Source organism: Lissotriton vulgaris, chromosome 7 (genome assembly GCF_964263255.1).
Source record: "Lissotriton vulgaris chromosome 7, aLisVul1.2, whole genome shotgun sequence".
Classification (NCBI taxonomy): Eukaryota; Metazoa; Chordata; class Amphibia; order Caudata; family Salamandridae; genus Lissotriton; species Lissotriton vulgaris.
In genome coordinates this window covers 664,444,189-664,470,809 of record NC_141695.1, presented here as the reverse complement: position 1 = coordinate 664,470,809, position 26,621 = coordinate 664,444,189, and the positions used below count along the sequence as shown (strand labels likewise).

General features: G+C 42.0%; 1 protein-coding gene across 1 annotated transcript in view; it reads left to right on the top strand.

The window, feature by feature from the left end:
- Nucleotides 1-22,490, top strand: part of TMEM100 (transmembrane protein 100) — a 97,015-nt gene extending 74,525 nt beyond the window's left edge. The window contains exon 3 of the mRNA XM_086930870.1: nucleotides 21,338-22,490. Coding sequence (XP_086786996.1) covers nucleotides 21,338-21,810 — 473 coding nt within the window. The 3' untranslated portion in view covers nucleotides 21,811-22,490. The remainder of the gene's footprint in view (nucleotides 1-21,337) is intronic.
- Nucleotides 22,491-26,621: the final 4,131 nt, after the last annotated feature.

The following is a 26,621-nucleotide window of genomic DNA, read 5'->3' as shown; positions in this document are numbered from 1 at the left end:
TTCTATGGTAGCTAGGTCCTAACTATATATACCTACTGGCTATCGCCAGTAGGTATATATAGTATATACATACGGGCTGGCCGCTAACAAATGGAAGAAAGAGTTGCCCCTAGGTGGGAATTAAGCATGGGCGAATTTTGCGAATTTGGCGATCGTGAATTTTGCCAATTTGCAAACTCGCAATCCGCAAAATTCGCAAATTCTCGCGAATTTGCGTATTTTTTGTTTTTTGTGTTCGCAAGGATTTTTGCCAGTTCACGAGGATTTCGTACAAGTTCGCAATTGCGAACTTACATGTCGGCTCGCAACGGTCGCGATTATGTTGTTTCTACGTCTGGTTCATCATCACAGGTTCCCAGCACCCTCTGTTTCACCCCTGCCACCCTCTGTTTCACCCATGCCACCCTCTGGTACATCAATGCCACCCTCTGGTTCATCATCACTGTAGATTATGGGGGGAAAAAGCAAGCACACCTGCCCTGCTTCAACTGACATGAATTAATTTGGGGTTGATTTATTAATGTGTCACTGTTTTAAAATTCCAGTCTGGCACCTGCTTCCTTATCTGTAATTTGCTTTCTGTTGCAGTGCAATTTTTTTTTACAGGACCTTTGTGGCCTACTTGTAGCTATTCTATGAGCCTGCTTTGAGGGTCAGAGCAGGGTCATACAATTGTTGCAACTAGCAACTGAACTGGGAATTTGCGGATTTTTTTTTTTTGTGTTCGCAAGGATTTCTGCCAGTTCGCGAGGGTTTTGTACCAGTTCGCAATTGCGAACTTACATGTCGGCTCGCAACGGTCGCGATTATGTTGTTTCTACGTCTGGTTCATCATCACAGGTTCCCAGCACCCTCTGTTTCACCCCTGCCACCCTCTGTTTCACCCATGCCACCCTCTGGTACATCAATGCCACACTCTGGTTCATCATCACTTTAGATTATGGGGGGGAAAAGCAAGCACACCTGCCCTGCTTAAACTGACATGAATTAATTTGGGGTTGATTTATTAATGTGTCACTGTTTTAAAATTCCAGTCTGGCACCTGCTTTCTTATCTGTAATTTGCTTTCTGTTGCAGTGCAATTTTTTTTCCAGGACCTTTGTGGCCTACTTGTAGCTATTCTATGAGCCTGCTGTGAGGGTCAGAGCAGGGTCATACAATTGTTGCAACTAGCAACTGAACTCTGGAGGGGCCCCAGTCAGGAAGCACTACAGGGAATGGTTACTAATGATGAATTTGAACTTTTGCACCTGCTGAATGCTTTCACTTTTGCAAAACTCGTTTTTCTGCAGAACAGCATTACAGCAACTATAATGCCCCAAACAAGTTTACTTGTGAAAGTTGATTTCTAATCCAAAAGTGATCCAAAGAAAGTCAAAAGGCCTCAAATCCCAAAAAGTGCAGGCAAATGTCAACCTGAGGAGTTATTCTGATAAAAATCATCATTTTCAGAAGATCTATGCTGCTTGCTAGTGGATTTCTTGTGCAGAATTGCAATTTTTGTAATTTCGCGAGTGCGAGATTGTTGCTGCCCGCCGCACCTACATGTTTGCAATTGCGAAATTACACTGCACGCCGCAAAATTGTATCACCAAGAAAAAAAAATCCGCTGCGTGCGAATTTGCGGATTTTTGGTAAATTTGCGAGCGTTCGCGGATTGTGAATTTACCGAAATTCCGTAAAATCCGCGAGCGTAACGGATTTTCCGCCCATGCTTAGTGGGAATGCACTTACAGGTAGGAATTAATGCCAACGCAAGGGCGCGAGCCACGAGCCGCGAACAAAGTCCTTTTCCTGCCAGACGCGTTTCGGGCTAACGCCCTCTTCAGTGGCAGACCATGTGACATGACGGCAAGCAGCAAGCACCAGTAAATACCCTCAGTAATTATACACAGGTGTAACACCTGAAGCAAAGCTTTCTGGGACTGGTGGTTTAGTAGAACCCAAGTGGGTCGCCGCGTTCCATTCACATGCAAAAAGTATTAAAAGGATTGCCAATGTCCCCGCAAGCACCCCGCAAGTAAAAGGCACCTCCTGTACCACAGTAAGCTGCCCAAATGAGGTAGCTTACAGGTAGGAATTAATGCCAACGCAAGGGCGCGAGCCACGAGCCGCGAACAAAGTCCTTTTCCTGCCAAACGCGTTTCGGGCCAACGCCCTCTTCAGTGGCAGACCATGTGACATGACGGTAAGCAGCAAGCACCAGTAAATACCCACAGTAATTATACACAGGTGTAACACCTGAAGCAAAGCTTTCTGGGACTGGTGGTTTAGTAGAACCCAAGTGGGTCGCCGCCGCCATTCACAGGCAAAAAGTATTAAAAGGATTGCCAATGCTCCCGCAAGCCCCCCAAGTAAAAGGCACCTCCCTTACCACAGTAAGCTGCCCAAATGAGGTAGCTGTGGACCCACAGTTTGTCTGCGGTACTGCAAACCCGCGACCGGGCTGGCCGCTAACAAATGGAAGAAAGAGTATGGTGGGAATGCACTTAGAGGTAGGAATTAATGCCAACGCAAGGGCGTGAGCCGCGAACAAAGTCCTTTTACTGCCAGCCGCGTTTCGGGCCAACGCCCTCTTCAGTGGCAGACCATGTGACATGACGGCAAGCTGCAAGCACCGGTAAATACTCACAGTAATTATACACAGGTGTAACACCTGAAGCAAAGCTTTCTGGGACTGGTGGTTTAGTAGAACCCAAGTGGGTCGCCGCCGCCATTCACATGCAAAAAGTATTAAAAGGATTGCCAATGTCCCCGCAAGCACCCCGCAAGTAAAAGGCACCTCCCGTACCACAATAAGCTGCCCAAATGAGGTAGCTGTAGACCAGCAGTTTGTCCGCCGTAGTGCAAACCCGCGACTGGGCTGGCCGCTAACAAATGGAAGAAAGAGTTGCCCCTTAGTGGGAATGCACTTACAGGTAGAAATTTTTGCCAACGCAAGGGAGCGAGCCGCGAACAAAGTCCTTTTCCTGCCAGACGCGTTTCGGGCCCACGCCCTCTTCAGTGGCAGACCATGTGACATGACGGCAAGCTGCAAGCACCAGTAAATACCCACAGTAATTATACACAGGTGTAATACCTGAAGCAAAGCTTTCTGGGACTGGTGGTTTAGTAGAACCCAAGTGGGTCGCCACCGCCATTCACAAGCAAAAAGTGTTAAAAGGATTGCCAATGTCCCCGAAAGCACTCCGCAAGTAAAAGGCACCTCCCTTACCACAGTAAGCTGCCCAAATGAGGTAGCTGTGGACCCGCAGTTTGTTCGCGGTAGTGCAAACCTGCGACTGGGCTGGCCGCAAACAAATGGAAGAAAGAGTATCCCCTAGGTGGGAATGCACTTACAGGTAGGAATGAATGCCAACGCAAGGGCTCGAGCCGCGAACAAAGTCCTTTTCCTGCCAGACACGTTTCGGGCCAACGCCCTCTTCAGTGGCAGACCATGTGACATGACGGTAAGCTGCAAGCACCAGTAAATACCCACAGTAATTATACACAGGTGTAACACCTGAAGCAAAGCTTTCTGGGACTGGTGGTTTAGTAGAACCCAAGTGGGTCGCCGCCGCCATTCACATGCAAAAAGTATTAAAAGGATTGCCAATGTCCCTGCAAGCACCCCGCAAGTAAAAGGTACTTCCCGTACCACAGTAAGCTGCCCAAATGAGGTAGTTGTGGACCCGCAGTTTGTCCGCGGTAGTGCAAACCCGCGCCCGGGCTGGCCGCTAACAAATGGAAGAAAGAGTGGCCCCTAGGTGGGAATGCACTTACAGATAGGAATTAATGCCAACGCAAGGGCACGAGCCGCGAACAAAGTCCTTTTCCTGCCAGACGCGTTTCGGGCCAACGCAATCTTCTGTGGCAGGCCATGTGACATGACGGCAAGCTGAAAGCAGCAGTAAATACCCACAGTAATTATACACACGTGTAACACCTGAAGCAAAGCTTTCTGGGACTGGTGGTTTAGTAGAACCCAAGTGGGTCGCCGCCGCCATTCACATGCAAAAAGTATTAAAAGGATTGCCAATTTCCCCGCAAGCACCCCGCAAGTAAAAGGCACCTCCCATACCACAGTAAGCTGCCCAAATGAGAATTTGTAGCAAGGATTGGGGAAGTTGAGACTCAGATTTCTATGCTGGAGGATAAACTCGTTGCCCAAAGAACCCTTATGGACTCTCTAGGATCACAGAAGGATGATACATCTGGAAGTTAACAGATAAGGAAAACTGCTTAATAAGGGTCAATCTGATAGTCTTGGGTATCCCTGAAGGGGCGGAGGGAACGGATGTGCGGAAATGTATTGTAGATCTTTTTTCAGGGGCATTATCCGAGTTCACATAGTGAAACTGGTACTGGAACTCAGAGGTTCAACGGGCGCATAGATTTCCTTTCAAGCAGCAAATGGGTTCAGGACAGCTCGTAACTAAACCAAAAACTATATTAATTTTTTTGAATAATTTTTGGGCTCGAGAATCTATCTATGATCTAGCATGTCCAGACAGGAAAAGGGCAGGAAAGGTGAGTGAATTTTTTGTCAGGCCCGATTTCTGTCATGCAACAGTAGAGAAGAGGTGGCACCTGCGGCAACTGATGCCAATGTTTCAGGAAAAGTCAGCACAGGTCTTTTTGCTCAACTCGGCGAAATTGAAGGTAATTTGTAAGAGTCAAACACAATTTTTCACTTCCGAAGTCCAAGCCAAAGAATATCTGCAATCAATTCAGAATGGCTAGGATAATGTGTATATTTGTATGCAGACCTGGGTCAGCAGATACACATCCTGCTAATGCTAGGCGGATATCTTTTGAGTGTATCTGGATGGAGGAAACAGGGGGATCTTTGTCAGCTCCCCCTCACCAGAGGCCTTGGGTCCTTAGGTCTCACTAGAAAGACCGGAATGGGGGCGAGGCTTCAGAGGGTGGGGAGCCAGTGGTGTGGAGACAGGGGGTGGGGGGAGGAGGCTTGGGTGCAAGAGATGGGCTTGGGGAGAAAAGGTTAAAAAAAGGTAATGGTGGAGGTGGGTTGAGCAAAGTTCACTTAAAAATGCTAGGGTGTCAAATCAGGATGAGTATACCTTGAAAAGACGGGGAATAGAATGATGGCAGGGAGGTTATGGGTATGTACGTTTAATGTGTTGACATGGTTAAGAGGCAGCGGGTTGGGAGGGAATTGAGAAGTGTTTATCCCAATGTGGTATGTCTTCAGGAGATACATATTCCATGGGAGAACCGTGGTGTGCTGGCCAAATTGGGATATACGGTATTAGTGTGTACGCAACATATTGCTACAACTCGAGGGGTGGCTATATTGGCTAAATCCTGTGTACGGTTGGTGGGAAGGGTTAAGGTGGGTACATTTGGCCGGTGGCGAAATTGCTAAATGCACGGTTGGGGAATGGAAATTTGTTAGATGCTCAAATGTGGATGAAGTGCAAATTCTAGATGTGCTTTATACCGAGTTGGCATCATGGACAACACCTTTAATACTGTGTGGGGATTTTAATATACATTATACAGAGTTACATGCTGGCAACAGAATATATACGGGTAGGAAACCTACGGTTTTCAAGGCCCTGCAGCAGCTAGTGTCCGAGCATGGGTTAGAAAATTTGTGGTTCAGAAATAGATATCCTGATCCAGGATTTACATATTTGTCCTACCGCCAACAAGTGGGTGAGGCTGGATTACCTTTTCATCTCCATAAGACAGGCTGCTACGGGCAGAATTCAACTATTCCCCAGACTTACCTATCATCATAGCCCAGTGGTTATTGAAATATCGATTTAAAGCCTACCCAGGCCACAGAGACAGTTCACCTTTGATAGGAAACTACTTTCCGAAAAAGTATTTGTGATACATACGAGGAACAGAATTATGCACTTTTCTGGAAATAAATAGGAATACAGATTCCCCTGTTGTAGTGTGTGATGCTCTTAAGGCATGTCGTAGGGGGGTAATATTGAGCTTCAGTATACATAAGCAAAGACAACATAATACCTTGCTCCAGGGTAACTACGATGATCTCAGGCGGGCTGAATGTGGCTTGAATCAATGATTAGTTGATAAGGTGTCAAGTTCTTTGGCACAAGCTATGGTCGCCCGCTGTAAGGCTAGGATTAACCTATTATGGTCTGAAGACATTGCCTCCATGTACCGAATCTACAGAGAGAATGTTATGAGTTTGAGGTGGCCATTGGAAGATGTTTAGCTAAACAAGTCAGGAATAGGGAGACTGAGCTGGGCACTGCGCTAATTGAAGACTGCCTGGAAATTTCAGATTTAAGCAGTATTTAGATAATGTTACAGGATTTTTACACAGGGGAGGACAAAACAGAGGAAACATCATCCCGATGCCTACCGCAAGCCCTGTTCAACCAGACTTTGAGTAGTGAAGATGCTGCAGAGTTAGAAAAGTCTATAACCCCGGAACAGGTTGAGAGTGCTAATAATTTGTTAGCGGTGGGTAAAGCAGCTGGCCCTGATACACTACCTTTGGAATTCTATAAGACCTTTTTTTCTGAACTTAATATAGAAATGCTGACAGCCTTTCAGGCTGCACAGCAAAGACAAGCTCCAGTATCATGGGATACTGCCAACATCATTATTTTTAAGAAAAGGGATAAACCACCAACCCTCCCAGGTTCATGCAAACCTATCTCGCTTCTAAAATGCGACAGTAGGATCTACACCAAAATCCTGGTAGCCGGCTATCTATGGTAATAACCCCTTTGGTCTCAATAAGCCAGCATGGCTTCATCCTGGGAAGAGGCACGGTCAACCATATTAATCGGGTGGTGACTATGTTTGATATAGCCAAATTCTAGCAGACTCCACTTGAACTGATACTTCTCGATGACAAAAAGGCATTTCACTGTGTTTGTATGGATAGTGAGAGGCCGCATAGGTTTGGGTGTAGTTTTATTAACTAAGTTAAAACAATGTATATGTCTCCTGTGGCTGGAATTTGTAGGATGGGATTGGAATCAGAACCTGTTTTTATAACTAGGGGAACGTGGCTGGGATGCCTGGCTCACCTTTACTGTTTGCGCTATACATTAATCCTTTGCTGGTCCAAATAGAATAGAATATGGTTATACAACCTGTACAGATTCAGCGGGAAAAGTATAAAGTATTGGCTTATGCCAATGATGTAATGCTCATCACCACAACACCCGCCAAAGCCACGCCCGAAATAGAACAGTTAGCCTCCTCATTTGGTTTAATGTCAGGGTATAAATTGAATATCGCTAAAACAAGATCATTTGTACGAATCAGGCTATTTTTAACAATATGATAGTTGTGCAGGAGGCAGTCTAATCAGGTATTAAAATTAGGGAGTTCTTAGATGACCTAGTTACTGTGAACTTGGACCCATTGTTGGCTGGAATCGAGAAAGAATTGGGAAGGATATAGTGCTTACACGTTTCAGTGGTAGGCCGCTGTAACGTGCTGAAAATGGACTTTCTACCTAAGGTGTTGTATTTTTTCAGGTCGGTTCCTATAGAGCTCAGCAGAATTCAGCTACAAAATCTGCAATCTTTCTGTGTAGAGCTTATGTGGGGTCAGAAACAATCTCGGAGAGCACTGAGGTATATGACGCTATCTAGTCTCGAGGAGGCTGGGCAGTCCCTAATTTTTTCTCTATTATTATGCTTCCCTCCTTCAGAATATGAGTATCTTATTAACTGAAGAAAAAAGTAACAACTCAGCCGATGCTCTTTCTATCTATCATATGTTGCTAGGTGCAGAAGCAGAGAGATGTTTTTTAAGGGTAATTGAACCAAGATACTATAAAAAGACCCAGTTTAAGGTGTTAGTGGCAGCTTTTAAAGTGTGGAAACAGGTTCCTAAGAGCCTGAAAATTAGGAGAATTGATTATTATACTCCTATTCATGCAAAGCAGTTACTACACCCTATTTTCTGGGATACAATTATGGGTAGGTGGAAATCAAAGGGGATTTTAATTATCGAGGATTTTTATGATAATGGTAACCTCTGCATCTTTGTACAACTGAGAGAAACTTATGGATTGTTAAATGGAGATTTCTTTTAGTATTTACAGATATGGGACTAACTAGGCGAAAAGAAACTGCAACTAGTGGACATGGGGAAAAAGGGTCTTATGGAAGCGATTAAGCTTAAACAGAAAATTGGGTGCCTCTACACAAGCTTTCTGGAAATGCAGGAGGATGTCCTTGAAGAACAGGATAAGAAATGTAATACCAAACTGGGGCACGGTGAGGGGCTTTTACAGAGATCAATTGACATGGCAGGGAAAATTCTAAATTCCTCAAGTCTCAGGGCTCATCACTATAAACCCATTAATAATCTGTATCATACAATGATGGTAAATGCTTTCGGATGCGGAGCCTACTCAGCTGATAGTCTCCACATGTTCTTTGCATGTATGAAATTACAGCAACATTTTTAGGGATAAAGCACTTATTAACTTCTGTGACTGGGAAAGAAATCGTGCTTACTCCAACAGGTATATTATTAGGCTTGGCAGAGGAATCATTGGCTAGACTTGGTACACAAGGTCGGCTACACTATATTTATGGCAACTGCTGTCGCTCTGCTTTCTATTACCTCAGCATGATTGCAGATAGAATCACCTGCTATTGAAATGTGGAAAGCCAGGTTTTTTTGTATTTTTTTGCCGAGAGCATAATTTATACTCTCTCAAGTACCTCGTAGAAGGAACTTTTTGATTTAAAGGTCTGGGGAGCCATAATAGATTAAGTGAACGATGAAAGGTGAAAGCAACAAATTGTAAATTTTCTGTTTTTCTATCGCACCCTTCTCCTATCCCTTTGTGATGCCCTGCTTGCTTTTGATTGTATTGCCTATTCTTACTGTTTTAGCTAAGCAATGAATGCTATTAGTTTTTAAATATGTAATATGAAATTTGAATATTATGTATGTAAGCTAAATGACATTTTTGTATTTTGATACAAGGCATATTTTTATTGTGATATTAATTACTGCTCCACGCTGATGTCAGGGCCTAAAAAAATAAAATAAAATAAAAAATGAAGTATTTTGTTATTGATGACGTCTCAGTTTTAAGAAGATGTGGCAATAGGGAGAAATTATTACGACAGCTAGAAACACGATACATATTAGTACTTGACTCCAAAACCCCAAAAGGTCTTAACATCAGCGAGGATTTGCACACCTATTTATAACAAACTAGCTTACCCGTTGTGCGTTGCTGCGATCTCAGAAGAAAGGAAATTTAGTGAAACTTGTTATGATAACATTCAATTTGCATTGTGTCATTTTTATTGAAACTTATTCATTTTAATATGGAAAACATTTTAAAGTGTTGCTTTAATTCTGTTTATTTATTCGAGTGCTTGTGGATACACGGTATTTTTTGTTTTTCCGTCTGGTGCGTACACAAATAAATCTGAAGGTTTTCTGACACGTGAGCTGGCCACATACAGTTGTCCATGTGAGAAGCACATATTCTCCAAATCTAGTCCACACACTTGCAGTGATTGTCCTTATGCTTTGTTGATGGTCATTGCAAGAGCGAGTCGCACCAGAAACTGTAAACGTTCAGTATTGGAAAGATTATGAGGGCCCTGGGGGGAGGCGATATTTGACAATTTTTTTTTTTTGCCCAGAAACCTTCGCAGGAGTGTACTCAACAACTTCCCAAAGTTTCATGCCGATCGGATTAATGGTGTAGAAATGCATAAAGGACAAACACACAGACATACATTCGTTTTTATATATATAGATGATTATTTATCAATGGCCTTTATATATAATCAAACTTTGGATAAGACTACTTTACGATCATTGTGAACCTGTTGGGTAACGGGCCGTGTAAGTTGCACCCATGAATTAGATGTAATTTGGTGAACAACATCAAGATTGCATCATTTTATATTTGAGTCTAAAGATATAATTTGATAAAAGATTAAAAAATGTACAAGTTCATGAGAGCAGCTTTTTAAAATCAAAGAACATTCAATGTGTATCAACAAGACAACGCATATAAACAAATCATATATTGGTTTTTACATATGATTTCAATAGCTAAACAACATGATTTAATTGTGCACTAAGCAGTAAGATTTATATAAATCAAGGTTTTTAGTGTTCTTATGTTGTAGAAATCACAATGGTTTGAAAGTCCTGAGGGACGTGCAGTTAGTTGATTATTTCGACAACTTCATGCAAATGAGCAATAATCATGTGGTGAAAAAGTTGTATGCAAAAAAAGCAGAATGATGACGCAGAGTACATGTGATCAAGGCAGCGGTCGGCGACGAAACGTGTCATTGACATGTAAACAGTACAGAAATAAAAGCACGCATAAATCGGAGTCTGTTTGTGTGACGACAATCTCAGTATTGGATTTGTATGTATATGTGTGCGTGTATATATATAACAATGGGTGTAGGATCTGAGGAGATTTACATGCTCCCCGGCCCGGAGTAATTGCTGGAGGATCAGTCACCTTCTTCTAGAGCTACTCAGTGCTACTTTGCTCTCACCGGTGGGGCCATTTGTGTACACTGTTGAGAAATCCTAGCACAATTATTTTATTTGATCAATAATTCCGACATGGTTTTAAGAATGTAACATTTCCGAATATACACTTAGCACTATTGTAAAAGAGCAACCTTGGTTTCCACGTTTGCTGCTTGTGAAAATATCTTCTGTCTAGTTTCCTCCAACTTGGACAGTATTGTTAGGGGTATAACTTGGCAAATATTTTTTTGTGAAATTTATTAACACTTCTAATTAAAGGTTTAGATTTAAAACTTTCACATGTACAATATAGGGACTGGAGCAGTGAGTCAGCTTAAATCAGCCTTTGGCTATCTTCATGGTGAGTAGTAGCATTGACATTTTTCACAAGGAGCACATCGGCAAACAAACAAAAAAAAGGTAGTTCCCTTCAGTGGCATAGTCTACTATTGCAATGGTTTTGTGAGGCCCAACATATTTTTGTTCATAGCCAATTGTTTTGTTTTAGAGTTACAAGGGCCCAGCACCACCCCCCAAAAATAAAGTTTCCAAAAACCATGACAAAAGAAAACAAGCACTGGCAAAGCCAAGTCGAAAGGCTTGCAAGGATGCCAGACATATTGGCTTTGACAATGCTTGTTTGTTTCTTGCAAGGATATGCAACAGAAACAAATAGAAAAACAATGCAGATATCTAAATATGGAGGCGCTATATTTGCAATAATAAGTGTAAATAACAAAAAACAAAACCATTACATGCAATGGTAAGAGCAGTATGGATTCTTGTGGAATAGACACCTCTTGTTAATTGTAATGTACATTGTCAGAGTACAGTATTGACCTCCTCTAGCCCTAGCCTTGAAGTGCACTTTTAAGGCGTATGTTCACATGTGCTGAGGGAAATAGCTTTCACTCACAGTGCAAGAGAGCCAGTGGGTGCGGAGTGCACACCCCTTGCCCTATGCTATCCTCTGAGGTGGGCAGCAAAAAAAACTGTAAATGACCAATGAATGCATGAAGAGGGAGGACCAAAAGTGTCTCTATGTATGTATATGTGTATTTGTTTTTATTTGTAAAAATGGTTGATTACATGTGGCTACCGAGACATCAAATGCTGCATTTAGATAAGACCTAAAGGATAATTAGAATTGATTTTGTTTTTTTCTTACACAAGGCTTTGGGTAACAAGGTTGCATGAGATTGTGTGGGTATACTAAATTGAACAGCCTACCTTGCTCTGTTGACATATGTAAATATATAGCACCAGCTAAAATTGCAAGTGATATTTGGAGCAAAATGCATATATGTGGGAACTCTGGGTCGTTCCCATGTTTTGGTGGAGAGCAGCTCTTATATAGAGCACACTGCAACACCTCCAACACAATGAAACTGCTCACCTCAAATGTCTGGTTTTCTAGCAACGTTTTTAAGCATAGTATTAGAACTGTAGCATTCATGCCAAGCTAGAATGGGACAAGACCGTAGCAAAGTCAGGAAGGAACAGATCTAGCGGAGCGTGGGTCCTTGGATTCTAATCTCCTGTAGGCTGGTGGAATACTGGGTTGAATGCCGCTTAAATGTCTAGGAGGATGAGGACAGCCATGTCACCTCTGCCTAGGATCTAGTGGATGTCGCCCCTAGTGGCAATGAGAGCTATTTCTATTCTGTGGTTAGATCTGAAGCCAGATTGTGTGGTATTGAGGAGTTCGTGGTCGTTAATATGGTTGAGGCATATGCTCCAAGACTAAAGCTTGGTTTGGTAGCAGGGAGATGGGTCTGTAATTTGCAAGCATTGCTGGGTCAGCAGAGAGCTTTTTGATCAGAGAGAGTACTGTGGAATGTTTCCAGGTACCCAGGAAGGTAGCTGATGAAGGATTGGGGTAAGCGCCGCACTGATGGGCTGTAGTCCTTTGGTGAAGGCATGGTGGGGGTGTTTCCCTGGTACCATTCTAACTAGGCATGTCTTATGTGGTTAACCCCCACAGTGGATGTGACTCCCTGAACAGTCAATGCTATTTGTGTTCTTTTTAAAAGGATAGTCATTACTATTTCAAAATTTCCACACCAGTCACTGAGAAGAACTGCTGCAGGGCTAGACAGAATATAGAAAAATAAGTACATCTGTTCCATTTACTAAAGCATACGATTGGATTGTTTCTTTTCCCTAGCAGCCCCTCATTTCTCCTAGCCGCAGTATTAAAGTGTAACTTTCAACCGAAAGGGGTTGCTGAAAGAAAATGTGTAGGATTAGCTGACCTGGACTGAAAAGACCAGTGCAAAAGTTAATGTTCAGTTGCCTACTTCGTTCAAAGCTATTTTTGGAACTATATTGTGCATGAAATTGGCTGCATGGCATTCCAAAAGGCCTACACAATTATGTCTGTGATCACATACCATTTTCATCTTTGTGGACTCCGAATGCCAATTACCATTTTAAATAATGCGCTTACTGGGTGGAAGGTGAAGAAATGCTAGTGGACTGACTGGGCGTAGCTATTATGCCCCCAACTAAGTGGTGGCTCAGCGCAGGAGATTCATTTTTGTAGCATGCTATGGCTTGAACTGGGAACACCAGTGGCAGTGTTGGAAGTAGCGCAGAACTAAGTACAGCCAAGTAAGGAATATTATTTCCAAGGATCTCTGGGATAGTTTTGATGGCATAGTGCATGTATTCAAGAAATTAAGAACAGTGCTTTGCAGCTCGAGTAGAAAGCTGTCTGGGAATCTTATTACTTGAAAGAACGGGTATTTTGGGCACAGTTGCACAATTATATTACATACTAACTTACCCGCCACACGTTGCTGCTATCTCAGAAGAAAGGAAATTCAATGAAACTTGTTATGAAAACATTAAATTTACATTGTGTCATTGTTATTGAAACTTATTCATTTTATTTTTTAAAACATTTCTAAGTGTGGCTTGAGCAGTGCGTCCCCGATTGGCTTCCAATCTTGTTGCTTGTTCGTTTGAGAAGAACGGGCTTGAGCTGTTTGTATTCGAACAGCTTCTAATATTGCTTCCCGTTGCTCGTCTGTTTTTGAAGCTCGTAATGCCTTTTTCTTTCGTGCTTCTGATGTAGATTGACCAATCGATTTCCGTTTGGGGGTCATAACTGTCGACGATGCTCGCAAATTCGCTGTCTATTTCAGTTTTCGAAAGATTTTGAGGCCCTGGGGGGCTGATTTAAAAAAATATATTTTGACAGAAACCTTTGCTGGAGTGTACTCCACAACTTCCCAAAGTTTCATGGCGATCAGATTAATGGTGTAGTAATGCATAAAGGACAAACACACAGACAGACATACTTTCTTTTTTTATATATAGATCATATTTTCTGAGGATACTTTGCTCATTTAAGTTCATTCCATGTTTGACTGCATTATTGTTTAATTAATTGTTGCGTATGTACTACAGAATAGCTAAAGAATGGTGATGGATTAAACCCATATCAGTTGACTGAGGGTGAGTGTTTGATTTGCTCAAACGCTCCGTCCATCATCCCCTTTTGTTTCGCTTTGTTCGCCCAAAGTTGGCAGGGTATGCTCAGACGTGAATCCCTTGCTCACTTGGCCACTGGATTCAAGATAGCCTGGCTGATGAGGATTATGAATCCGAAACCAGTCCCAGGATGCTTGTTTCCGGTCCAGGGAAGACATGGCTTGGCAGTTCGGGCTGGACTGTTCCCATGAGGCACAGGATCAGACTGATTTGCATATGGCCATGTCTGAACTGGGGTGGCTGAGTGAGCTAAAGAATGGTGATGGATTAAACCCAGATCAGTTGACTGGGGGTGAGTGTTTGATTTGCTCAAACGCTCCGTCCATCATCCCCTTTTGTTTCGCTTTGTTCGCCCTAAGTTGGAAGGGTATGCTCAGACGTGAGTGCCTTGCTCACTTGGCCACTGGATTCAAGATAGCCTGGCTGATGAGGATTATGAATCCGAAACCGGTCCCAGGATGCTTGTTTCCGGTCCAGGGAAGACATGGCTTGGCAGTTCGGGTTGGACTGTTCCCATGAGGCACAGGGTCAGACTGATTTGCATACGGCCATGTCTGAACTGGGGTGGCTGAGTGAGCTAAAGAATGGTGATGAATTAAACCCAGATCAGTTGACATGGGGTGAGTGTTGGATTTGCTCAAAAGCTCCGTCCATCATCCCCTTTTGTTTCGCTTTGTTCGCCCTAAGTTGGCAGGGTATGCTCAGACGTGAGTCCCTTGCTCACTTGGCCACTGGATTCAAGATAGCCTGGCTGATGAGGATTATAAATCCGAAACCGGTCCCAGGATGCTTGTTTCCGGTCCAGGGAAGACATGGCTTGGCAGTTCGGGCTGGACTGTTCAGATGAGGCACAGGTCAGACTGATTTGCATATGGCCATGTCTGAACTGGGGTGGCTGAGTGAGCTAAAGAATGGTGATAGATTGAACCCAGATCAGTTGACTGAGGGTGAGTGTTTGATTTGCTCAAACGCTCCGTCCATCATCCCCTTTTGTTTAGCTTTGTTCGCCCTAAGTTGGCAGGGTATGCTCAGACGTGAATCCCTTGCTCACTTGGCCACTGGATTCAAGATAGCCTGGCTGATGAGGATTATGAATCCGAAACCGGTCCCAGGATGCTTGTTTCCGGTCCAGGGAAGACATGGCTTGGCAGTTCGGGCTGGACTGTTCCCATGAGGCACAGGGTCAGACTGATTTGCATATGGCCATGTCTGAACTGGGGTGACTGAGTGAGCTAAAGAATGGTGATGGATTAAACCCAGATCAGTTAACTGGGGGTGAGTGTTTGATTTGCTCAAACGCTCCGTCCATCATCCCCTTTTGTTTCGCTTTGTTCGCCCTAAGTTGGAAGGGTATGCTCAGACGTGAGTGCCTTGCTCACTTGGCCACTGGATTCAAGATAGCCTGGCTGATGAGGATTATGAATCCGAAACCGGTCCCAGGATGCTTGTTTCCGGTCCAGGGAAGACATGGCTTGGCAGTTCGGGTTGGACTGTTCCCATGAGGCACAGGGTCAGACTGATTTGCATATGGCCATGTCTGAACTGGGGTGGCTGAGTGAGCTAAACAATGGTGATGGATTAAACACAGATCAGTTGACTGGGGGTGAGTGTTTGATTTGCTCAAACGCTCCGTCCATCATCCCCTTTTGTTTCGCGTATGTACTACATGCATTGTCTCTAAGAACAGCCTTGTTGCTCTTGTCAGGCTGTGTATCTAATCACATGCCCTTGCAACAAAGAATATGTGGGCATGACTGCAAGGGCGGTCAAAATCAGGATTAATGAACATAAAATCAACATAAGATGTAAGAAATCAACCACAAAAATGGCAGCCCATTTCCTGGAACACCAACGCTGTGAACGAAATACAGTGGACAGTGATTGAACAATTGCCAATGGATGTTGGCCTATTCGAAAAAGAGCAAAGGTAGGTGTTCCGTCTAGGGACAGACACCACTGGATTGAATGACTCCATCCCTTGGAGCCAATTGCGATGATCCATCTTGACCTAATAGGCACCCCTTAATTATGCATACCACTTTTTCGTGCTCTTGGCAAAGTAATTAGACAGAAAACCCCCTGTAAAAAATTCACCTGTAAAAAATTGAACTATAATACTGTGAATAACTGATGTATAAACTGAACTGACAACCACCTCTATACTGGCTGTCAGCCAACGTTTCAATGTCTTAAATGAGCCGGTCTGAATGTGTAGACCACGTTTAGGTAATACTAAACCCCCTTGTCTTTTGGACATAGCTCTAACCTAATGAGCAACCCCATGTCCAAATTGTCAAGCCCGATATGTGCACTTTATTTCCGACTATTCACATTACGGCCACATCATAACAGCTCCCTAGTGCGTACTACGCATCGGCAAACAACCAGCGTCTCCCAATTTGGCTTTAAGAGGCATGCGCATTGCGTAAATGTGTCGAAACTCCTAGTGCTCCCCAGTGCGTAATACGCATGCGCGAACAACCAGCATCTCCCAATTTGACACTAAGACGCATGCGCATTGCGTACATGTGCCGAACCTCCTAGCCTGCACCGCGATCGGCCATACACATGTGCGTAGTTGGAAATACTTACTTCTAGCCCATGCGCCTTTTTACCACTAAACACGCCCCTGACCAGCGCGCAATACCCGACCTGGTGGAGGGATTCTATCCTTCTTTGGGCATAATTCCGCTTCCAATTACCACCTAATTGAAGCGGTTTTGGCGGTATAAAAGAGACGGATCAACACAACTCGACACATCGTCGGAGCCGCGTTGAGGGGATGGCAGCCTACTAGGTCGTGCAGTAAACGTGAGTTCTGTTGTTCAAACAAGGGCCACTGGGATATCCAGTATTACTACGTATTCATGACCCTAAAACCTACCTTTAACATCTTATAGGTTGCTATATTGAGCAGTGAGGAAGGAACCCCCAATACCACGCTAAGGCTCATGAGGTCAGATAACCTTGGTCCATAAGTAAGCCACACTTATAAGATCTTTTTCCTTCCTCCACAGTTAATGTTTGGGAAGATATTTGGCGCATCTTCAATTAGTGTATGTCTGTGTCTATTGTGTGTCTTTTTCTTGTTTTTTTCCACAGTGTCCTTGAACCTTATTTTTGGTTCAACTTTACCCTCCCATATATGGAATTATTTTTTTCCTGATCCTGGACGTCCGACTGTGATGTTTATTATGCTTTTGGTTTATCCTACAGGTTCTATATCTTCAACGCCAATTGGGCGCAACAGAGCTTGTCCATACTATAACACCTATAGGTACATTTCACCTAGTGTTTTTTGTAGAATACACTTTTACATTCAAATCCCATGTGAGTAAGGTGAGGATAGTCGTGCATATCCTCGTCCTGAAGAATGAGTCGCTGTACTCCGAAACATGTCGACGCACTTTTTGAGGTTGATATAACCTAATACGTATAACTGATAACCTCGTCTTGCACCCCTTTTAAAAATACCAGCCGAGGACATAATAAATATTTTTTCCTACGAGCCAGGTATTTTTTAACCTTCACTTTTCTCACCTCACCACTCACTCTCCCTCTCACACACACAAACACATAGTTCACTATCAGTGCTCCTACGTATCCGTGAGTCGCAGCACGCCGCATCCCGTAGAGGGATGCGAAGGCCCCGATGATGAAGCATGACACCAAGGGGCCTGTTGATGTTGTGAAGGGTATTCAAACAACACTGTGTGCTCCCCATCACTTTAGGGATCACTACCACCTTCTGAGTGGATTCTATTTTGTTTAAACGAATTGTTAGGGGAGATTGAATCCACTTCTTCCTCTCCCTCCCTCCTTTTGTTGAATTTATACCAAGGATAAACCATGGATTCCTCACTTTTCTGAAAATACTAAGGAAAACATTCCTTAATTAAACTTATCTTATGCAAACTGCAGTGCCACAAACAGACAGTAATGATGTTTTTATGTCTATTTATTATGAGCCCATCAAATGTAATATCCTTTCATATGTTGCTTTTTTTGAGAGGATTTTCATACCATCAAAATGACGAACTAGGAACATGATTTCCTGTTGATGCAGAGTAACACTCAAACTGTGCGGCAAGAATAAATTGTTATGTAAATGTTGTTATTGATTCTACCGTTAAATATAGCTCAGATGTTCTGTGAAAATGGCCTAAAAATGTGGGTGCTAATTGTATATCAACTTTGTGCGAGCACTATTTAATTTTGCGAGCTAACCAATGTACTGAAAGCTCGTCTCACAAAATAATGAATTATAAAAGGGTCGCAAAGCAAGCAGAAAAATACTGCACCAATCTTGGTGAAACATATCTGTGTTCTTTTAATTATTAAAAAAGCAACTTTTAAAACAAGGCCACTGATATTTCGCCTTCTTCCACGGGTTTCTGAAGGTAAGAAACATCACAGTAGGGTATCATATATCTGCATTATTAAGTGATTGAAACTAGATATAAGAATACGTCTCTTCGGAATCAACATATATTGCATTGCTACTTTAATAAAATAATATCACATATAGAATGAATGTGAATGAGTGCACCCATAAATTGCTTGGAATAAATATTCCTAACTAGAGGTATCAAAAACTGTTTCCATATGGTTAAAAGCTTAAATGTCATTATAATATTATAAATCCATCTACAACAGAGTTGAAGGACACATTATAGAAATGAGTACAGTCCATCATCAATATTGAGTCCTTTGGGTCAACAGGTCAAGAGAGGCGAAGTCATTTTCTTCCTTCTGTCTGGCTTAATTTTGATTCCCTATTTTCCAGTTTTGAATGGTCAAAGACTTTCCAGATCCATGCACATTTCAAAAGTTGTGTTTCAATGTAAAGCATCTTCTTAAAATAAAGTGCCTTAGGATTCTTGTCATATACTCAATTAATTGTGCCATGATTTAACAATGGAAGGAAGGCCCAGCTAAAGTCTTAAATGACAAAACTGGGAAGTTGATGATCTCAAAATTAAAAAAGCTAAACAGTTCATATAAATTATATCGGACCGTACATTATGTGTGCAGGGAAAGGATATCAACTCATAACAGGGTGAGGATTAATGTGCTACTGACAGCAGTGATAGCCATTTTAAGGTGGATATGGAGGAAGTTGGAGGAAGTTTAGAACAGCAGTATACTTATCGTGGGTCAGATTTTGGTGGCTACCAGTGAGTTGAACTTTGTCCTAGTGTGAAGCATGGATGGTATAATAGTGAAATTGTGCAATACTCTGCCTCTTAATGATGTTGAGGCAATGACACACTGTCAACATGAGAAGTCTGCATTATAGTACCCTAACAACACAAATAGAAATTGTTTCTTATTACTCAGCATACTGGCATGAAAGGTATTGCTGCTAGAATCTCTCGGATATGACAAATCTATATACCCAAATCTAGTAGAATGCATTCGAGGTTATTCATTCTCAGTCGATTACATTGAGCTGCAACTTACTCAGGCCATGGCTGGGTGAATGCGGTTACAAGCTGTTACTGGGGCTATCTTGGATGCAAATGTGCCTTTTGACCCAATGTCGGGGTAAAGACATCGGAGTACCTGGTATACAGAGGCACTCTTTTGTAGAAAGAGTCCTGTGTATATTAACTGCATCTCTTGTTTACAGTTACAGATACAAAAAAGTCTGTGGTCTGGCTATCTGCAGATTTTCCTTCCTAATGGCTGCCCCAAGTGAGCAGGAGATGGCTAATTTACCAATGATGATTGTGTGTGCATTTTTGTTTCCTTTAGTAATGTTCCGCTCATTCCAGGCTCAGAGTTCTCTGAAAACTGCACAGCTTTGCTAACATAGCTTTCACATATGGTCACTTCATGAGGAATTATGCAGGACACTCTGTCGCCCGATCCACGTAAGGCCAGCAAATGCAACATGTACATATATAGTGGTTTGGTGGCTGTGACTGGTTTTTGGGCAGTTTCAACATCGTTTTCTATGTTGCAGCCATCCAATCAGGTTTGTGTGGGGCCACAAATACAGCTGGGCTCCTTAATTCAAAATGGATGTTGAAGAAACAAGCTCCTTTGTTCAATCAGAGTTATTTTTTTTTTAAAATCTGGGTTGGTGAATGGTCCGCATAGCCTGGATTTTAGGAACATCCCTGGACTAATGCTCCCGATATCTCTGTGGGCCTGAATAAGAGTTTGGTGGGTAGGATACACCATCACAAACATGACAGCTGTACCGTCCGCCATATTACAAATGCATTATATCCTGTGGCACTTGCAGTATGGTGGATAGGATATACATAACTCTATATCAGGCCCTAAGTCTATAACTCCTCAAAACACACATAACAAATCTATGTAACCCTAATTTTTCAAGAACTACTGAAAGGATTACACCAAACCAATCAAACTTACATCCCTAAGAACAGTACTTTCTTGCAAAGTTTAGTGCAGTTCTCTTCGCCTGTTTTCTTTCTGTAGAGGACAGCAAAATGTCCAATGGGAGTTAAAATGAGAAAAGTCATTTCTTTGACTCTTGATATTCTCCCTGAAGCATCTGCATGAAATATTCATTGCCAAATATGCAAATATGTATTTTATTGAGTGTATAACAGCTTGGCCTGTAGCTCATCTCCAGATATATTGGGTTGTTTTACTGTTTCTAAATGAATTGCATTTCCTTCTTTCTCCCGCAAAGGCTTTGATTATGACTAAGGCGGATTTTGGTGCAGAGATACAGAGTAGCAGGAATTTACAATGCCGGACATTATCTTCACACCTTAATCCACCTATTATGAGTCAATCGCCATGAAATAAAGAATCACAGTTTTTCTGGTTCAAATTCCCAATTCCATCGGGGTAAATGTTCACTGATCATAGCAGCTGGTAAATGTGAGTTAGTGGGCTGATGCCGGGGCAAGGGGTGGTGAGAGTGTGAAAGGGAAGCATGGGGGTAGAGGGAGGGCGAGGGTGTTGTAATCAGGCCTGGTTGCACTTGCCTAAAGTGATTCTACCAGATACATTTTCTCGCCTGGAAAATTGGTGCAGTGTTACCAGGGAAAATCCAGTTGCACAAACACTGGGCCATTTAAGTTCAGAGGTAGCAGTTTTCCACCCAGAGACCCTGCCCTGACTGACTCGTGATCATGGACAAAGAGTTTATTTCTGCTGTTCTTGATTCAGTTTCTTTTATAAAAGCAGCATAGCAATGTATGAAATGTGTGGAATATTTCCAACATAAAATTATAACATACTTTAAACAATTATTTAATTACATGATTGTATCTTTAAATTAAAACGTATATAATTGCACTGTAATACAATGTGTTGCACTCGGTGATCTGTGACTGAAAAATATATTCTCACTTTAATTTGTTATTTTTTTATATAGTTCAACACATTCTGGGTCCTAATCAAATCCTTTCTAAGGATTTATCCATCATTAAGAAATTCAACATGACTGAAGATCCAATAAAAGAGATTCTTGGTGGTCCAAAGTGCTTGGAGCAAGTAATGGTGGAGAAGACCAACAACAATGACTGTGTAGTGTCCGCTGCAGCTCCTCGTGTCAGTGAAACTCAGCTGACTGCAGCCACAGGAGGTGCTGAACTTTCTTGCTATCGCTGCACTATCCCCTTCGGAGTGGTCATTCTCATTGCTGGTGTGGTGGTTACTGCAGTTGCATACAGTTTCAATTCCCATGGATCAATCATCTCAGTATTCGGACTTGTTCTTTTATCATCTGGACTGCTCCTGGTGTGTTCTAGCGCTTTTTGCTGGAAAATCAGACAAAGGAAAAAGAGAGCCAAAAGGAGAGAGAGTCAGACTGCTCTTGTGGCCAATCAGAGGAGTTTATTTGCTTAGGACTGTTCACTGAAATACGAGAGAGCTGGAAAGTAAATACTGAAATTAGCTTATGAGCTGACATGGCCAATTTACAGCCAATACAATGAAGGAAGATGAAGAATCCAAAGGGTGGCGGTGCAGACATACCAAACACGTGTCTTTAGAAAAGCCTCTAACTTTGCTTTGGATGCAGATGTGTTGCATTTTCCCGAAGAAAAGCAATGTGTCCCTGTTTCCGAAGCAACCCAGAATGTGAGTGATTGCTTGGATACAACTAGGAGACATTCAAAGGCATCGAAAACGAAGAGCGGACACTGCGCTCCAGAAAGTGGAATGAAAATAATATTTATTGTGGCAGTGGAAAGCTGAAGGATTCTAAACCCTGTATCTTTCAATTGGCTAGTTGCCTCATGCTTAAGTGTTACGTTGAAGTCAACGACATTCTTGGATTCACTTATTCTTGCCAGTTATATGTATGTTACAGTGAGTAACTGTTTCGTGGTACTTCTTTTTTTATTAGAAATTAATATGAACTGAATGTTTTATTTTTCAAAAAATGTATATTAGATAGGCAGTGTAGATCTGTGTTAACTTTAAAGTTAAGAAACTTGGCACTTTTTGGTCATTATTTCATTAAATATAAAACCAAATTGGATATTTCACTTCTAATAATAAAAATTAATTGCTGCTAAAATGTTGGGATGTTTTTATATATATATATATATATATATATATATATATATATATATATATATATATATATATATATATATATATATATATATATTCTATTTTTCCGCAGAAAGCTCTCCAGCATAAATGTTACTCTTTCTTTTTAAAATGATAATTGTTGTATTATTTTAAAAATATCCAGCATAATGTCTTTGTCATAACATTGACTCATTAAAATGAATTGTTGTGGCTTTTTGTATCGCAACGATTTTCCTTTTATTATATGTATTCTCTCTACAAGGTGATACAAAATAAACTGAAGTACAATCCTATATCCGAGCTACATTAGCATTGAAATGATTGTTACAAGAATAAGATGAGTGTCTGTATAACGCCTGCAGTATTATATATAAGTGCACCGAATAAGTTGCAGGAGGGACAGTTGCTTTTTGTTGAATGGGTGTTAATGAAGCATAATCCAGTATAGAAACTGCACTCGTGGCTTGCCTTTTGGCACTGATGACACTTAACCTGCTACTCTTAGGGTTGAGCAACTAGAAAAACTGGCAGGAATGCACATCAAATAGGAACATATTGTAGGAAAGGACGAGTAGTAAAATCCTGGATGTCATCCGAGGTCCAGCATGCATGATGTCACATCATGTACTCCTCACTCCCTAGATCCACCAAGAAAAAAAGTTTTCTTTTTATAAAAGACTTTTCACCAACTAGTGTTTACAGTGGCATGCTTTATCATAGAGTTCTCTGTGATACATACTATTTTAGGCCGTGCATTTGACCTCGGCACTCGAGGGAGCAGTGATGTGAGGGGTGAGGAAATTCCCTACACATTAACGCCAGTCTATTACTTTAATGTGGGTCCGTCTTGCAAGTTTAAAAACTGAACATCATTCTCTCAAGTTTTTTTTTACTATAGCATCTACATGTTTCAGCAACCTACAGTGCCAGAAGGCTGGTCTTGTGTTTCTCCTCTAGACCAATCTAGGTCCCCAAACTTCTCACCTAGTCTATTTGTCGGAGTGCATTCCATCTAATCCTACTCATGCAATACACATTCATACAAACTGATTTGAGAGGATTTCTTGGTTTATGATTGGTATGTCACTTACCCATTAGTGTACTAGGCAGGGTCGGCATGCCTTGTGGCATTCGTCAAAGATCCATATCTTCAGGTCCACCTAGGTGCTGTCTCCTGCCCCTGGATGGTGATATATCGATCTATGGGTTTTTCCAATATCAAATAATTTCTCACTTGCAGTGGGGACATTTTGCCCAGATTTGTAATTTTAACACACAATGAGACAAGTACATTTTTTGATATTTGTATACCACTGCCCTCATCCAGATTGAGGCTATCCCCCTCCTCCCTGTTTTTGATCATCATACATTTTCATCTGATCTACCTCCCCTCTGTTCCACTAACATCACTTTGATACAAGCCTAACTTTCCTTTGGACCTATGGTATTCCATTCATGCCTATCTCTCCTTTATGCGTTTGCCCTTCTTTTTCCTGTCGAATTATGAATCTACTACCCTTTGTGTCTTTATTTTCCACTGAGTTCTCTGGATTGACTTTTAGCCTCCTTGGTGTACAAGGTGGGAGAGACGAAGCATCATCGAAGCCCAAGTATCCCCATAGTGAAACTGTGAGTGTGTCGGAGACCGGATATCTTTAGTTGGCTATTCATGAAGATAAGGATAAGGAAGAAGTGAATGCCAGAGTTTAAAGAAGAAGAAACTGATTGTTGCCCACCAAGAAGAAGAAGAGAAGATGTTGGAAAGACGGAAAAAAGAGAAAGAAAGGCAAAGTTGAAAGGTAGGAAAAGAGAAATAGAGATAATTGTAGAGAGGCGGTTACCCTCAGAAAAGGAAAAGCTTAGCTTTGTAGCACAAAGGACTGGTTCTGGGAAATATGATTCCCTCTCCAAATATAAGGAACTTCTTTCTAAATGTCTAAAAGCGCTTATGCATATGTATGTGGCATGTCTAGATATTGTGAAATGGTTTTTGAGTTTTGAGATCACTTGTAAATCACAAATGTTGAATGTAGTCTTGAAAGCAGGAGTAATGTTCCTTGCTGAGGGAAGAACTGACTGTCATATGGAGAATGCATGTGACAGATAACAAGAAGTATCAGGAATTAAAGAACTCTGTTCAGAGGGCTTGTGTTGAAGCCAGCCCAGTTCCTTCAGTGCTTTTATGTAAACAAGAAAGTGGATGCAGTGATGTGTGATTGGAATGAATGGGTGAAAGGGATGGCAGCATAAGACTTTCATGCCCTCGACTCGCCAAAGGAGACACATTGACTTTGAAAGTAGTGCTCTACTCTACTCAAGCAATGCCTGTCAGACCTGCCTCAAAAGAGGGTAGATAATCTTTCATTGTTAGCTGACAAATGATGAGCTAACAGGGTTAACAATGGCCTGGAACTGAATGAGTCTACGCCAAAGGGGGAGTATTTCCAGCAGACTGGTTCCAAACAAGAATTGAAGGCTAGATCTGTTCCAAAGCATCCAAGACTCAACATAAAAACTGAACAGGGTTCCTAGTCAGGAGCCCAAGGAGAACATTGCAAATGAGTCTTCTGCATTGTACAAGGTGGGAAGCATTTACAAGTGCCACAAAGAAGGGAAACACAACAGTGAATGTCCTATCAAGTATCTTGTACCACCAGTGATAGTTAGCGTGTTATGTGTGGGACCTGGGATCAGTGAGCTCCCTGCTTCACTCAATCTAGTAGTTATGAACTCTGGGAGAGTGACCATGATGCTTTGAAGCACATCTGCCCCAATACCATGGAGGTAGCCCATTGTTTTCCTATGAGAAATCCAGCACTACCACAGTGAAAAAAAACTTTGGAGAATTTTCACTGCCAGGACATGTAAAATATATGTACACATGCCCTACTTTTACAATACCATGCACTGCACCAATGGGCTTGTAGGGCCTAAGTTAGAAGTGACTTAAAGGTAACAATAAGGAAGGTTTAGGTCTGACAAAATGTGTATTTTGCCTGATCAAATGTAACTTACAAGCCCTGAATACACTTTTGTACCATATACTAGTGATGTATATATAGGTTATATATGCCAAGCAGGAGCTTAGCCAATTTCTACATGTTTTAGGGGACATAGTGCATGCACTGCAATTTGGTTAGCAGTGGGCAGAGTCCATAAAATGCAGAAAAAGTGCAGACAAAAAGGGAGCGACCATACAAAAGAGGCCTTTTCCTGCAAGGTCAATGGCTAGAGAGCCATGGACGGTGATGGGGTGAGAGAAAAACAGAGGTAAGGGATGTATTTTGAGCAATAATCTAATTACAACTGTGTTGGTACCAAAGCCTGAACCTCACATGACTTGGACAACATTAGCTGTATTGACCAGAGCACAGGCTGTCCATCCGTCTTAGGGGGACACTTTGATCACCATATTGCTGCAAGGGCCAGAAAAGGGTAGTGAGAAGTGCAGGGCAGACTCCTTAAAACCATTGGTCATGGCGCCCATCGCCTCTGCTGCAGACAGCAAGATGGATGAGACACCCAAAGCAATCTGTGTGTTTGAGTCTGAGTTGTTTCCAGAACTGTAAGTACAAGTTCCACAGGGCACAATTAGGGTACATTACACTTGTGGGACTTGGCAAAGAAGCCCAGGAACAGGTCAGCAAGAAAGACATCAGGAAACATTTATTCCGGGGGGAAATGGTTTTAATTCTGCCAGCGGAGTCAGGGAAATTTTAATAATTTTGTGTTACTCTGGTAAAAACAGAATTACTTGATTAATTAAATTCCATCCTCTGCCAGCCGAATTTAAATATGCAGTGGTTTCTAAAGTTTAGAAATCACTGCAAACTTCTCAGCACCCTTGAATACTCTGCAGTAATTAAGTGTTAATCATTGCAAAGTATTGTAAGGGTACTCAGTGATATATGAAGTGGTTTCTAAACCACTGCATATCCTCTCAACGGTGCCTTTTGTACTCTGCGGTGATTACAAATTTTAACCACTGCTGAGTATGTAAGTGGCGGGCACCGAGTGATATGCAGAAGTTTCTAAAGTTCGGAAACCACAGTATAAAACTCGTTATGTCAGTCAGTCAACAAATCTTTATTCAGCTGAAAATTCAACCATAAAAGACT